Genomic DNA, 16266 nt, shown 5'->3' on the forward strand with positions numbered 1-16266 from the left:
ATATTTGCTTTATTGTCCAGCTGTACCCAATGGGTTAGAGCCCAAATTCTCCCAATGAGGGAGAAATTTCAAGGCAGACAGTGGCTGCTGAATGGGAATCATGGACATTTAATGGTTAGAACCAAGTTCTAACCATTTTTCACATACCCTACCAGGACATAGCTATGGTGCCATCAGCAGAAGGACCAGCACCCTTGAGGATTTTACAACTTCAAGAACAGTCCTAATGGGACATTTTGATTCCTGTTACGGCTTGAACCTTCTGGCATACTAGTAGATATTACCATTCAAAGTTGGGGCTGTTCAGCCTGGAGAAGAGAAGGCTCTGGGTGGACCTTACTGTGGTCTTCCAGATCCTGAAGGAGTCCTACAGGAAAGCTGGGGAGGGACTTTTTACAAGGGCAGGTAGCGATAGAACGAGGGGGAATGGTTTTAAACTGGGCAAGGGGAGATTTAGACTGGATATGAGGAAGAAATTCTTGACTGTGAGGGTGGTGAGGCCCTGGCCCAGGTTGCCCAGGGAAGCTGTGGGTGCCCCCTCCCTGGCAGTGTTCAAGGCCAGGTTGGCCGGGGCTTGGAGCAGCCTGGGCTGGTGGAGGTGTCCCTGCCCATGGCAGGGGTTGGACTGGGGGAGCTTGGAGGTCCCTTCCAACCCAAACGATGCTGTGATTTTATGATGCTATGATATGACCTAAGACATGGCATATGAAAACTCATGGCCTATTGCATAGGACCACATGTCCTTCACTGTTTCTGCTATTAGTCAATACTTGGATACAGATGGACAACATGGACAGCTACGATGAGTTTTATTCTAAACTGGTGTTTTAAACTAAGCTTACATCTTAACTTTGTAGCTTGGACTATCTAATATTAATATTTCTTTCATTTAAGAAAGCTGAAAAACAGCTGAAACTGTCTCAACAATTAATTAAAATATTATTCTCCAAGCTGTCTAGAAAACAAGGATAAAGCCTTATAACATTTCTAACATGAATAAATGAATGTCATTCTCACAAATGAGAAAGGACAAAAGATGGCAACTAATGCACAGACCTAATTTGTGTTGAAAAGGTTTCTGAGACTATTCAGTCAAGGATGGATATTGGCAATTTTCTGGGTATTATTCAAACTTGGATTAGGCTGTTTATGTCTCAGAGTTGAATGTAAAAGTCAGTCTATTGTCTTCTATTGCCTTTATATTCACATTCACCATTATTAAAAGTACAATTCTGGTTTATTGTGTATCATTATTGTTACTTTAGAGGGGTGAATTTGTTACTTTTCTTGATCATAAAAAAATAACAGCAATAATTAGAATAAGGAAAAAGGCAAGAATGGGCCGTAGTCTCTGTATTCAGTATAGCTCTTGCCTAACTCTATTGGTGCAATTTTTAGCCTGTTAACTGGCCAGACCGGTTAGTAGACTTGTAAAACTATTGGAAATCTATAGTGGCTGGGCAAAGTGCATCAATAGTTCATAATACAATATTTGCTTTATTAATAAAGTGAGAATTATTGTTATTAGAATTGAAGTATTGTCATTATGAATCCTAATTAAAACTGTAACCTTTAAGAGTGAAAGGAAAAAGCACAATTAAGGGCAAGGAGTGGGGTGAAGCTATAGAGGATGGAGCAGAAAAATAAAGGCCATAGGAAGGATGCAGGAAAAATTGCTATTATATGACAATAAATGTCCATAAAATAGCAGGGAGTGAAATAACTTATTAATCTTTAAAACCTAAAATGTTGTGGAAAAAGGGTTTTTAGCTGAAGTTTCAGAATTAAACTCTTTCCACTGATACTGAAACTCTAAATTTTAATTTAATAGCTTCACTGATGCACAGATTTTTTGCAAAGTTTTCATATTTATTATATTACCTTTATACTACTATGTCTTATAACAGAACCCTATCACAGCATCTTTGATGCTGTTTCAAATGTGATGAAGAGAATTAAAGCAATCCAAGGAATATTAAAAAAAAACACAATCCCTACGCTGTAAGGGAAAATTCTACCCCAAGTAAATGAATAAGTACATAAGGCAACATGGTTTTAAAGTTTGAGCATTTTGACCATACAGCGTAGATGTAAAACTCTTAACAACACCCATTTACATTTTTACTGGTCCTAAACGGAAGATTTTCTGTACCATCTGACACGTATTATTCTTAACAAGATTAACAGACGTGGTGAAATAAGGGGGTGAGGGGCAGAATTAGATTTGTTAAAGATATTTCAGTCCCATTTAGTTTCACAGCATTGGGAAGAGTTGAGACAGGGAGCTCCAAGCTTTGGAATAAGAGATTAGTAAGATGAGCCCAAACTACAAAGTTTATGCTTGGATCTAATTTATAGCATGATATGTAGAAGTAAAACCAAGTAATAAGAGACCCATCTAATTTGGGATTCCCAGTGAGTCCCCTTTAATCACTGTTCTTTCCTTTACAGGTGACCAAAATCAGCGTGAGATTAGGTGTCACAACAAGTAAAGATTGTTGGCTTGTGCATGACTGTAATATAAACATAAAAACTCAAAGAAAAGAAAACATAAGAACAACTGAAAAGGGATGTTTGAAAATATAACACCACTGTCATGCACTGTGAGATCAGGACGTCTGTGACTAGACAGAAAATCTACCACGAAATACAACTGCAAGATCAGAATTTCTTCAACTGCTTTAATCCTTACTCCTGAAGTTCACAAACACATTTACACGTCTCGATCTGAATTAAAACAAACGAAAAAAGAACAGCTGACACCTGGATCACAATGTACTGGGAACTGGGACTCAATAGCACTATGGCAAAAAGCGGGGCACACAGAGTATAGACAACGGACCAGATGTGATCACGATTACCAAATTCCTGTATTTACCTGATGGTATGTAGGCACTCTGCACTTCTTCCTCGCTTTGCTCTGGGCAGCATAAGAAGCTCACTGCACAGACAGGATGGGTGGTGAGTGAAACAGATATCATCATGAAGCAGTCGATGACATGGGTTATGTCAATGATACGCAAATGAAAACATGAAAAGAAACAAGAAGCTTCCACCCAGAGAGATACTCTGATAATGCACTTCGCAAAGAATATGAGCCAAAAAACGCCTGTGATAACTACATTTTCAATGAATACCTTTTAGCACGTCACCTAATTCTGTGGGATTTCTCCTTTTAAAACTCAGAAGTACTGTTTCAGAGCTCTTCATGGCAAAAGGAATCCATAAAACAGCTACATTTCTCTAATATCCTCCTTGCTTTTTGACTAATTAATGAAGAAACACTTTAGGAAAAAAAAAAAACCAAAAAGGAATGATACTTGTTTGATTTTGTTTTTTCTGTCTTCCTAAGCAACAAAAGCACACATGAAAAAGCAGCGAGGCTTTGCTGCTGATTTACTGCAGTTTGATTTATGGGAAGAGCAACCAGTCACCCTTCTGGGAAAAACAAAAATATATGTTCACTGGAAATACTACGTTTGGCCAAATATCAATTCTGTCTCATAGCTCTTGACAGTATTTTCTAATGCAATCCTAAAGAAACAAAAAAATCTTCTAATCAGCCACCAGACTTTTTGCTTCTTATTGTTTCCAATTGAGAAAATCAGCCGTCTACTCTATTTTTCATTTAGTGTAACCAAACACATGCTGCAGCCAGCAAGATGACAAAATTAATGCACATTTATGCCTATGGTAAATATGACTATGATATGAAATATCCTTTGAGTTAATCTTATAGCTTTATGCACTTCAACACAATCGGGAAGACCAAGTTCCACACCTCCTAATTATCCTAAATATGAAATTACAGCTAAACTTCATGGAAACATGCTATTTTAAAAGAAGCAAGGAATCATATGAAGTACTATGGCGACAAAGAGAGAAAAGATTACAAAACAGATAAAGCAGCCGTTGTTCAGTATGTTTTGTGCTTTATGCCATTAGAGAATGACCCATTAAATCGATGCAGTATATTTATCTAAAATTCTAAAATGAGAAGCTCGAAATAATGGCTTGTGAGTTATGTGTGAGATTTAAGTTTGCATCTGGAACCACTAGCCTGATTTTGATGCAACAAAATGTACTAAAGGTGAACTGAATTGTTTTTTCACTTCGTTTTGGGGTTGTTTTTTTAGCAAAACTTCCATTCATAAACTCAGAAGACTGAGAGAATTGATATGCAGGTTTCCAATTTTCAAATAAACATGCAAAAATTACCATTTTCTTAAGAGTTGGAAAGTAGATGCAAAGTCTTCAGTACTTCATTAATATTTACTTTGCTAAGCCAAAGAGTAACTATCGTAATAGTGAACCATGGCAAAGAGTAATATAAAATTCATGCAGAAAAGGGATAGAAAATAGCAAATACACCATGAAATTTTCAAGTTAAAAAAAACAAAGCAAAAGGATCCATCATAGCAGATTACCAATAATATAGGAAGATATTCACAGTTCTACAATAAATTAAGTCTGGTTTGGAGACATTTAAAATAAAGATTATTATTCTAAACCAAATGATTTTTTAATTCACATTAATAGCTTTTATTTAGGAATATAAAAAACATTTAATAAAAATGAAAAGAGTCATGTCTTTGAAAATTGGATGATGATCCTAAATTCTGAGCAAAGTATACCGCTTAGCTAAATTTCCTAATAAATAGCTTTTCCTTTATATATATAAACACAAAATACAGGTGTGAGTATGTATGTATATAAATATATATTAAAAAAAATGTAAAGTGGACAAATCAGCTCCACTGGAAATTTATCAGACCAGATGCTTTAGTAAGAGACTATAATAATTATTTTTACGAAGATCTACTCAGAATATTCAATATTAATTTGGGACCAATAGCAGACTAATGAGAAAATGATCAAAAGTAATCAGCAACTGTAAATTCTGCCATGTAACTATTGGATAATTACTTTTCAAACCAAATTTATGTTAGGTATCGACATGAATGTACTTGTTTAGATGAAGGGTTCAAGAAATGAACACATAATACTTATGCTACTATTGATACTAATGCATAATATTGAATTAAAGATTTTTTTAAAAAATCCTTGGATGTGATAGAAAATTTTCAACAACAAAAGCTGGTTTTGATCATCTCTATGATGCTGCTTTTCTGTGCTGAATGACAGTGAAACCTGCAAGAGTTAAAGAGTCTCCACATTTGAAAAAATCTGGAGCAAGATGAAAAAGAAAATGGGAAAAAGGAGAGCACTGCAGACAAGATTATTGCTGAAAGAGAATAAGTACACGGACTCATCCTTAAATCCTGCAAATAAGCCACGTATATCCTTCATGCTGGATCTTTAAACATTTGAAAAGCATTTTTTGAGCATTGAAAAGAATTGAGGAATGTGAAAAAACCCAGCAGCCCATTGCTGCTGTGGCTTTGCTCTAATGGCTCATCTCCAAGGAAGCCTCTATGTAAACCCTTCCTTCCTTCCAAGCATAATTCATGTACGTATCATCATTTATATAATGGTTTGAGGCTTTACTTTTCTAAATTTTTAGCTGTCTATATTTATTTCTACTGACCAAAGCTACTTTTTAATGTCTCCTCTTCTTCAGATTTGCTGAATAAGAAATCTATTCAACAAATGATATGAAACATTTGCAACAAGTGGAAATTACTTGAATTAGCTTAACTATAAATCTGACTACTACATTTAAAAAGCCTTTCAATTCACCTCTGAAATCAAATTCAGTATAACAATCTAACTTAGACAATTCTGTACATACCTCTTGCCTATAAAGTAGAATTTTAAAAAGTTCCAAACAAATCATTAATTCCCATACATAACTTATCGCTTTACAAAAGCAAAACAGGCAAGAACATATACAAAACTGAACTAGTTTAATTGCAAAAGCCAGCTGATATTAAATTTCTATGTTGCTTCAAAATTGGACAAAGAGTTTCCAGAGATTTAGGGTTTATTACTTACATGTTTTCCTATAACTGTGAAATGTATGTTTCGTATTGAATTTACTCAATTATTTGGGAAGGTTTTGTCATCCTTACTCATAAAAAATAGTAACATTGCAAAAAAAAAAAGTCCAAAGTCATCACTAGGACAACTGATTGTATACGAATGGTAAAAGTAATCCATTATAGTTCAGCTGTATGATTTTTTTTTGTAAGTAAACAACCCACAAACATTGATAATCTATGTGACTGTCATCATTATGTTTCCCAAATACTGAATTGAAATACCTTTTCTACCTTTTTTCAGCTACAAAATAAATCAAAATTCTCATTTTCTTCCAGTTTATTTTAGAAGATATTCCTAGGTACCTGAAAACAACGCCTGCTAGGAGAGACCAAGTGTAACCACTGCATGTATTCCAGGAAGAGAAGTGTACGTGTCACGCACCTAAGATTGGAGATTTTGGCTAATTACAAGCACCACTACTATCCTTGGTACCCTTGGGTACTGTACCAAGTTCACTAGAATGTTCCAGAAGACGCTGCAAGATTGCATATGTAGATGTTCAAGGAAGGCAAATCATAGCATATGCAACTCCCAACTAGTAGGAAGGCGTGCCTGGTACTTTGCTGGCTACCAAAACAGATAAACTCTGAGCTACAGGAATAGCTAGAGCATACATGTAGATTCATGGTTTTCTAGCAAAAAATCTCTGGGCTTCATTCATGACTCAAACAGGAGAATACTGTGGTATGAACACCCAAGAACTGTTAGTATGTGTAACCCAGTGCACCAAAAAAGGGGCATAGATAACTTAACCATGACACTAGCTTTGTCACTTGGGATGATTTCTGATTTCTCTCCCTTCCCCATTACTATATCAGTCGTGTTTCTACCAAACACTGCAAAAACAACAAAGACATTTCTAAACTTGTTTCCACGTTCAGGCTGACGATGTACCTTTCTTGATCAGACAAATACTGACTATCCATGTCTCTGGATCTGTAATCAACTGGAGTTCTGGAGGCATCATGGTGTCTAGTTGGAGAACGTGATCTTCTCATTTGATGAATTTCATCTAAACTCCTGAAAGGCAGAAACATGCATGATAATCTTGTTTTTCTTGTTTTTACAGCTTGATGGATTACAGTACAACTTCGTTGAAGGAAGTCTTTATTCATTAAATCGTTAATACTTGACTTCTATAAAAAAAATCAGCTCCTAAGATTAAAAAAATCCAACTTTAAGTACAGAAAGCAGCCATTTCTACCACAGTACTATAATAGTACTTACCCGTTTTGGCATATACTGATGGATTCAGTAATAGTGCTTTCAAAGCCCATACTTAAAGAATAACTGAGGTAACGTAAGAAACTATAATGCCTCAGACGGAATTAAGTTTTAGGCCTTGTAGGTTCAGCCAGATTCCTAAAGGGCTGATTTTGGACTGTCAACTTTTTGCAGATATCTCCAAGTATTCCTTAAAAAATTTTGGGATAGGATATGGGAACTTGTGGCAGACTTTTTAAACCTCAAACTAAGTGCTACACAAAAGGAGTACTATTTTATACAAATGCAGGTAGCCTCTAACCTCCATTACAGTAATTTTTAGGGTTCCATGATAGGTTGCAAGAGAAGCTCATTGCCCTGGACAACAAAACAAGCAAAATCAAGTGTGTCAAGTTTTGTGCTTAAACAGTCTGTATGGCACTATGCAAAAAAAACCCCCAAAAAGCATGCAAATGAAATGCTCAAAAAGGATTCTCCTATTAATAGGTTGTCTATTAAAGGCAATAAATGCAGAAAATAGACGTTTATAATTCAGTATCTGACTCTGTATTTTTCACTTCTTCCATTAAAAATGTGACATTATAAATACAACTGCTGATTTCAGCTTTTTGTTACTCCAAAACTAGTTCAATTCATATTTATGATACAATTCGTACATGCCACTATTTATTATTCTAGAAATATACTTAAGTGGCTTGACACAAGATTCAGCCACTGACTGAAAGAAACATTTCCAAACATGGGTATATAGGTTATGGTGCACAGATGATGAATCACAGAGAAAATACCAGGAAGAAGAGGTAAGTCTTACAAAGATACGATTCTTGCCATGAATGCTCTTGAATGGTTAATAAAAGCATACATCAAGTTCAAATACTACACTATTTAATTCAGATACAAAAGAAGTTTTAAAATTGTGAAAAATTGCTGAAGAAATGTTAGTAACGACAGTTTATACAAACGTGGAACCACCCAGCGTTTCACAAACTGGTGATGCCTACCTCTGTAATGGCACATTTGGTAAACGTGAACGGGTCCTGCCCTGATCGTCGCCACGGTGAGGAGATACAGATCGTGACCGATGATGTGTTGTTCTTTGCTGTTCTGGCACAGTTAGCGTTGTAGATTTACTTTCTCTAGCGCTAGACCTATAACCTACTGGTAAGAGGGCAACAAAAGGAAGTTAGAGAATAAAAGTCTGGGTTCAGAAAGAATTCAGGTGGTTACTCCTTCCAGGAACACACATCGAAACACTTACACAGCTTTCAAGTTGTCATTCAGCTGTTGTACACCTCAACGGATCATGCAGCCAGGATATATTACAAGCATTACCTTTAAATGCCTACATGTACAGAGACAGAGAAACTGAGATGATGTTCATTACGTACTAGAAGATGTGGAGAAGAGCACTGAAAGAAGAATTTTGCTGCTTCTCTGAATTTTTCTAGCATTAAATTTTTGTAATGTATTAATTTTGTTCAGCTAAAAAAGCAGCTTGTATCAGAAATCCTCTTTCCATGCAAAAAGATACTACTATTTAGTCACTCAATAGTCAATTGGATAAATTAAATAACTTGCACTTTTTAAGGATCTTGCTATAGGGTTTCAAGTTTGGGGTTTTTTTTAATGTTTTGGGTAATTTGTATGATTCTTGTAGTTCTTTGATCTTCCACCAAACTGTTATAGTCTTCTTAAAAGAGTAGCCCACATACAGAATCTGTATTAGGCTTGGTCATGTCATTTAATGACACTTAATAAAAAGTTTAGTTGCAAGTTTGAACCTTGATCACAAATGTCAAGGAAGCATTCATGCTTTTTTTCCCCTCAAATGTGCATCACTACAGACTTTCTGGCTACTGTTGGCTAGAAAACATCTGCAGAACTTTTGTGTCTTCTTTGTAGTATAGGGGTTGGTGTGAGAACATGGGAAATATCTTTTTTCTTCCATTTGTTGAAGCAGAGGAGTGTGATGAGGTAAATAAATCAGAGAAACAATACTATGAGTATTGATAAATCTTAGAGGGCAGGACTGGGCCTAAAGAAAATCACTTATAAGAAGAACGTATCCTAGAGCTCATAAACAAACATCAGGTTTCTCAACCTTTGAACTCCAATGTTTCACAGGTTTTGATGTACTGTGATGATGGTATTTCTTACCTTCTGAAAAAGCATTTCAGAGTTGTGTAATAACATTCGAAAGAAAAATGAGGAGCTCCCTGATCTCAGGACAAGGACTGGGTGTAAATTTGGAAGCAAAAAAGGGAGTCCCTCAGGATGTCAGTAGAGATTCCCTCCTCTCATGCACTAAGGTTGCTGCTGTTTCATTGTCAGAGGAAGAAAGACTACACATGACAAAAGCTGGATGTGTTCCCCTTCCCAGGATAACTAAATCTAAGCTGTACATGCTAACAAAACAGTTCATTTTCCAAACAAGCTTGTTTTAGATAAAATCCTGTCATCTCTATCACAAGGAACAAAGAAATCCAAAACTTCTTTACAAGCTTTAGGCAACTGCACTGAAAAACACATCACTTAATTTAATATTATTAAATATAAAAAATTAAATGTAAATTCCAGTTTAAAATATATTTGTAGTTTATCTCTAGTCTGCCTAAAAAAATACAGCTAGGATTATCTTTTACACTTAATAGTCTAATATAGAAAGATGACTTTATCCCATATATCCTTCATAGCCAAGCTATCCAAGGAACAACATCTGAAACGTGTGCATTGTGTGCACACAAAGCTTACAGAACAGAGCAATAGCAATTCACATTTATCCTAAATTAGCTCAAATACTGTGAAATCACTCAAATGACATCCATACTTCCACAGTGACCACGACAGTGACACCAACAGCAACATTTCCTTGTATCCTCTGAGCTCTCCAGAGACATTTTTTGCATGAACCAGCATGACAGCAGCAATAAAGCTGATGGCAGCTTATGCAGAAGAAGTTTCTCAGTGGCTCATGGGAAACTGTCAGGGGTGACATGACAGGGAAGCTGCATGGATGATGAAAATGGTTCTAGCAAATGTCTGATATCACAAATCTTAATTTATTTTTTTTTAAGACAATACAGACAACGATAAGATGTGTTGATGTCACCTTAGGAGGAAGCTAAGGAGAACACAACCATTTATACAGATTACACATGACAGAAAAATGAATTGTTCTGAAGAACTACCCACAGCTAAAGCAATATAGCTCATTAAAGATATCCTTCGGGATATTACCATTTATCAGCTTTTTTCCTCTTCAATTAAGAATGTTATTGAAGTTTTGGTTAAAAAAATAGGCCTCAAAATATCTTTGGGTTTTATTAAACCCTTTGCTGATCCTTTACTGACCCTTCTTATATACTTATAGCACCGGTGAGGCCACATCTGGAGTACTGGGCTCCTCAGTACAATACAGACATGGGGTTACTGGTGTGAGTCCAGCTCAGGATCACAACGACAATTAGGAGACTGGAGCATTTCTCATATGAGGAGAGGCTAAGAGATTTAATACGATATTTTCTTCATGTAAATATAAGTGGGCATGCCACAAAAACCTGTCAAAAATCAATTCTGTTCAAGCTGAGCTTCAAATTAATGTTGATTTCAGCTGTTGATATAAACGTCTTTTATGAATGGTTCAATGGGTTGGTTTTTTTAAGATTATATATCACTGCAAGATACTAATTATAAGTGAGGACAGTACAATTATATGAAAGATAAGACACATTTCTGACATGACAAGGGAAAACCACTTTTCTTAAAATATTCTTGAAGTTATCAAAGTGCCGTTATTTTTGATGTAGCAGTCTTTAAACCCATCGACAAGCAGTGACTCTTTGCAGCTGCTGAAACCCCTAGGAAAATAGGTTTTACTGTTATTACTAAGTGCTAATACTGCATTCGTCTTCACAATTGGAAAAACATCTGGAATTATTGTTTTAAGCATTTCCAATGTAAGTTAAATTAGCCAAAATATTTTCATCATGCATTTTTTAGCTTATGGTGGTGAGCAAGTGAACTTCTGTGCTACATTTTGCAGATTTTTAGAAAATGAGCAATAATCTTTGTGAAAATCTTGAGATATTAAGAAAGCAAAACCCCTTCATTCTATTCTGAATATTTCAACAAAAAGAATGAATTAACAAGTGTAAGAATATACCTTTAATGAAGGCAGAGCTTATTTATCATATATGAGCACCACAGTGCAAGTAAGTGGTAAATGAAGGAAAAGGGGCTTTAAAGGGAAACATTTTCTTTTGCATCACACGTCGTAAACTCAATCTTTATATTCTTACTTCTGTTGAGAAGAAATATCTTAATCCTAGACTAATCTAAGTTGAAACCAATAGAGGCTATGCCAAAATGATCTAAGAGTGCAGGTGAGCTGCATCATATATGGATATTCGTCGTTCCCTCCCACACGCTGTCCTGGTTTGAGCTAAATAGAACTAATTTTCTATTTAATGATTTTAATTTTCAGATCAGTCTCTTTTAAGTGGCTGAACTTGCTGAAAACTAGCAGCATGGTTTTTCAGTATGTGTTGCTATAAACTGATAATCTCAAGGTCATTGTCTCTCCACGGGTGCTGTGTCTGTGCCTACAAGGAGGGGAAGTGGACCCAAACCTGACCAACGAGGTATTCCTTCCCACACACATCATACTCGGTATAAAGCCAAGGGATCAGGAGAGTCTTGACCCTTCTTCCATCTCAGACCCTTCCTTCTGTCTGAATCCTGCAGTGGCGGAGGTCTGAGCAGACCCTGCTGGTTCGTCTGCCTCTGATCCTGATCCCTGTGTTCCTGCATCAGCTCCCACTGCTGCTGGGTCTGCACAGGGACTTTTCCAGTGCCCTGCTCTGCAAAGCCTCTGGTGGCATAATCATCACTGGGGGGCATGGGGGTAGGATTTTATATTGGTTTTGTATATATTTTTACATATCTGTATATATTTCATTATTTTCCTATTTACATTATCCTGTATTATTAGTATTATTGTCTAATTAAACCTGTTATTTTTATTTTCCAATTCTTAAAGTCTCTCTCCCTTATTCTCTTTTCCTTTCTCTTCTGGGGAGGGGAGAGGGGTTAACAGAGAGTGTCTGTCCAGGATTTAGCCCAGCCCTAAACCACGACACTTGCATACCTTGCAAGAGAACGTGTGGGAAATCAGGACCAGACAAGGGCTGCTGTTCATTGTAAATCCTACTGCTATGGATTAATACTTGCAACTTTCTACAGCAGTCTTTGAGAAAGTCTGGACCCATGCGTTCTTCAAAGGCACATCTGAGCATTCATGGTTCCCAGAAATTTCCATACAAATCAATGACTCAAGTTCTGACCCAGTGAATAGAATCCAATGCGTTCAGCTGAACAGGTTTTGAATGTTTCCTGTCAGATGGAAAGTGGCTTGTTTCAAATGGCAAATGCATGCCTTGAAGAACTGGCAGCTGAAAAAAAGCTCCAGTTCTTAATATGGTACACTAAAACCTTAAATGTAAGTAAATGTACACAGATATGCCAGTATTGGCATTGCCAACTAAAAAAAATAAATGAAATAATAAACAGGAAAAAACACTTAGAACCTATTACTTATTTAAATTTTAAACATTCTCTCTCTCACCTGATATAAAAATATCAATATGATTCACTTCATTACAGCAAATAGAGTTACTAAACATACCTGAATGAATTTCCCTCTTAGTAACTCAGGTGGAAAGTGGATTAAAGTAAGGAAAGAACCCAATCAGCATCAAAGGGAGGAGAATTTGGCTCAGTAAACATCAAAATGAGATTGCATTAATAAAATAAGTGATTGATAAGGTTATAATGAATAAATAAATTGTCAGGTTATTTTAAACGCAGATCAGGAAGACAGCTTTGCAAATCCCCCCATGATTTAATTCAGTGATTTACATCAGGAAGATCCACAGAAAACCTGACAGTGCTGGCAATGACACAGTGACTTCTCAGTTAGTTTGGGACAATTGGGAAATATATTCATCTGACTTGTAGCAACAGTCAAATAGAAGTAGTGAAATGTGGTAACCAAAATAATCCTCAAGATTTTCAGTATGTAAGGAATGCTGAACTAAAAGTCAAACCATGATACTCTCTACAAGTATATATTTATGAACATTTAGGGTAATGATAGTTCATGAAGGCTTATGCAAACTATAAAAGATACAGCCATGCTACATGCATCTTAATCTACAGCCATGCGTGCCCAATAAATTCCATGGGAGACTGCATTATATCTAAGTTTCAAGCAAAAAGCAAAATTAAAAAAAAAATGCTTGCAATAAAGACTGAAATCTCAATTATTATTTTCAAATGACGTTTTTGAATTTAATTTATATTTCAAATAATGCTTGGAACATTGCACAGTAAACAATTAAACAATCTGAACCACCTAGTGGTTCACATACAAAGAATGATATGCAAAAGAAATATAAATGAATGAATAGTAGGATCTTTTAATTCACCATGATTTAGGACAGGTACCATGGAATAATCAGGAAAACTGTTTGGGTTTTTTTTTTCACAATGCACTCTCCGAAACCAGTATCCTCAATATTCCAAAATGTTATAAATTAAAAACAAAAAAACAGACAAGCAAAGAAGAAGAAGAAGAGGAAGAAGAAGATAGCAGGACCATGCTGTTCACCCACGCACCTGGAGGAACAACTCCAATACCATCATCAACATCATAATCTGAGATGTCACTATCACTGATTGGCCGAGATCCTGCACAACAGTAAGGTAAACAAAATACCTGAACATCTGCTCGTGTTATAAAATGTAAAAATAGCTTCATTTAATGTACTACTGAAGTCAAAAAGATGATTTTCAGTCTAAACAACAGAGGAGAACTGAACTGCAGTGACTTTTCACAGGACAGCTGAACCAATTTAACTTCTTACAGCTGCTGCAGCCTCCTTTCCCCTTCTCCTTTCCTCAAGTCCTCAGTAATCCTTTACTAGGACTGCTTATCTCACTAAATCAGCAAAAAGTTAACTCAAATAAAGAAAAAACCCACTTTTGTGCTATTTCAGTGAGTAAGCTGAATCAGCTTGCTGAACAGGAAAGGAGAGGTGGCAGCATATGGTGGAAGAGAGAAAGAGGAAACAGCACTGCCAGCTTTTAGAAAAGTTCGAATCTCCCATGAAAACTAACCTTTAATTTGGTCTCTCTATACTTCTCCTCCTGCAGCAATTACAGCAGTACCACATTTTTACAATTCATTCCTGAACGTGCACTGATTTCCTATGCATTGGGTGGAATGAATGACTTCCAGGTTTAAGAAAATTCAGAAAAAATAGCTTGGAAGTGTATTAGAAAATAATCCCATACATCTTCCTTATTTCTAAATAAACCTTACATTAATTTAAATGAACAGAGAAGCTACAATGTTCAAATAATTCAATACATTCGTTATTTTAATAAGCCTCATACAAACCCGAAATCAAACTCATCAAAACAATTGCAGCACCCAAATACAAGCATACAATTTCTCTTTGCTGCAAAAGTACACTTCTGATCTGATTGTAAAATAGGTGTACTGGAGGTTGAGACTAACTTTATGATGAAAAGTGTTTTTAAGGCTTGTAAGTCTTGAAGGACTTTCTTTTTTAAATAAAAAGGCTTTTAATTATTAAAAAAGTAGCCAATTATGATGAACTTCATCTTTCTACTTAAAAGGACATTTATGCAAACAAATTTTTGAACAATTTTCTTTTGCTAGTGAAAACCAAACCAATTCCAACAGGTTTCTCATACTTGAAAGTTACTCGTCACAGACGACAGGCTGTGACATCATAACGTTGTAATTTGCATCTCTCTTCTGCCACACATTTTCATTACGCTTAAAGACTATGAAATAGTATTTTTATCTTGCATATGAAATACCATTGCACCACATCCAGCATTTCTAATTTAAAATTTAAAAGAGAATAATGGAATTAGGACCTACTTTGTAATTTTTTGCTAGTGCTTTCTCCACCATGAACATGTCTTCTTGGCATGAAAGGTGATGGCTGAGGCAGAGGTAGTGAAGATTCATCATGTGTCTGTAGCTTATACCAATGTGGTTCATCATCTAAAAGTGCTGTCTCCAGCTCTATAAGAATCTAGTAGAAAAATTACCAGGTGTAAGTTTTAATTTCAAGGCACACACAGATAACATATATGTGTATTCAAAACCAAGCAATGAACTCAGAAGAAATGCGATTGTATGTATCACCTCTCCAAGAAATTCACTCTCTTCTTCTTGCACTCTTGGCTGATCCCATACAGTTATTTCAAGCATTCGCTCTCTAAAATCTCTACGATGTACATGTGAGTAGAGAAAAGTTTGGTTCCATTTTGGCTCTAGACTTTTCTTTACTGTTTTGGTCCTCCTTTTACTCTTATCACTGAAACACAAATATTTGTTGTAAATTGTTTGTAGACATAAATCACAAAATGCCATCTGCGCACCAGCACTAACTGCTTTCATTCTTTCTGATCTGATAATGCCTAAAAAAGTATTTGCTGTACAGTGGATCACATTCACCCAAAAGTCCACAGAGTTAATTTGATACTGACTTGCATGATTCAAGTGTAAATTTTTGATATAATTAACCTAACTAAAACAAATTAGAAAAAGGTATTCTTCACTTCATAAGCACCCATTTAAAAGTTGATTCAGTACATAGTAAACTATAACACTATTTTCTAAACTGAAAGACTACTACCTTCTGTCTGGAAGAAAATACATTTTTACATAGGGATTCCTGGGGCGTCCATCTACTCTTGGTGGCAAATCTGTTGCTTGTAGAACATTCACTATTAACTGATGGCCCACTTTGTCGTACCACAGCTTAACCTACAAGAAACAAGTTACCAGAAAAGATTTCTGAAAATGGAGAAAAAAACAGAATTTTCAGACTGCATCACATTAACCACAATGTAAAAGTAGCTGCTGTTTTTTTTCCAAGAGACAATGAGATATATTTTATTTCAAATTCCTTAATACTTGTCCTGGTTTGAGCTAAATAG

General features: G+C 35.8%; 1 protein-coding gene across 1 annotated transcript in view; it reads right to left on the minus strand.

The window, feature by feature from the left end:
* The window catches only part of LOC104544565 (regulating synaptic membrane exocytosis protein 1-like), a gene marked incomplete at both ends in the record, with an annotated part of 77450 nt that extends 61357 nt beyond the window's left edge, over nt 1-16093 (minus strand). Inside the window, 7 exons of the mRNA XM_010189474.1 lie at nt 2879-2941; nt 6898-7023; nt 8229-8385; nt 13903-13974; nt 15200-15356; nt 15470-15641; nt 15963-16093. Coding sequence (XP_010187776.1) covers nt 2879-2941; nt 6898-7023; nt 8229-8385; nt 13903-13974; nt 15200-15356; nt 15470-15641; nt 15963-16093 — 878 coding nt within the window. The remainder of the gene's footprint in view (nt 1-2878; nt 2942-6897; nt 7024-8228; nt 8386-13902; nt 13975-15199; nt 15357-15469; nt 15642-15962) is intronic.
* Nucleotides 16094-16266: the final 173 nt, after the last annotated feature.

This window comes from Mesitornis unicolor, unplaced genomic scaffold, assembly GCF_000695765.1.
Source record: "Mesitornis unicolor isolate BGI_N332 unplaced genomic scaffold, ASM69576v1 scaffold1468, whole genome shotgun sequence".
Taxonomy (NCBI): Eukaryota; Metazoa; Chordata; class Aves; order Mesitornithiformes; family Mesitornithidae; genus Mesitornis; species Mesitornis unicolor.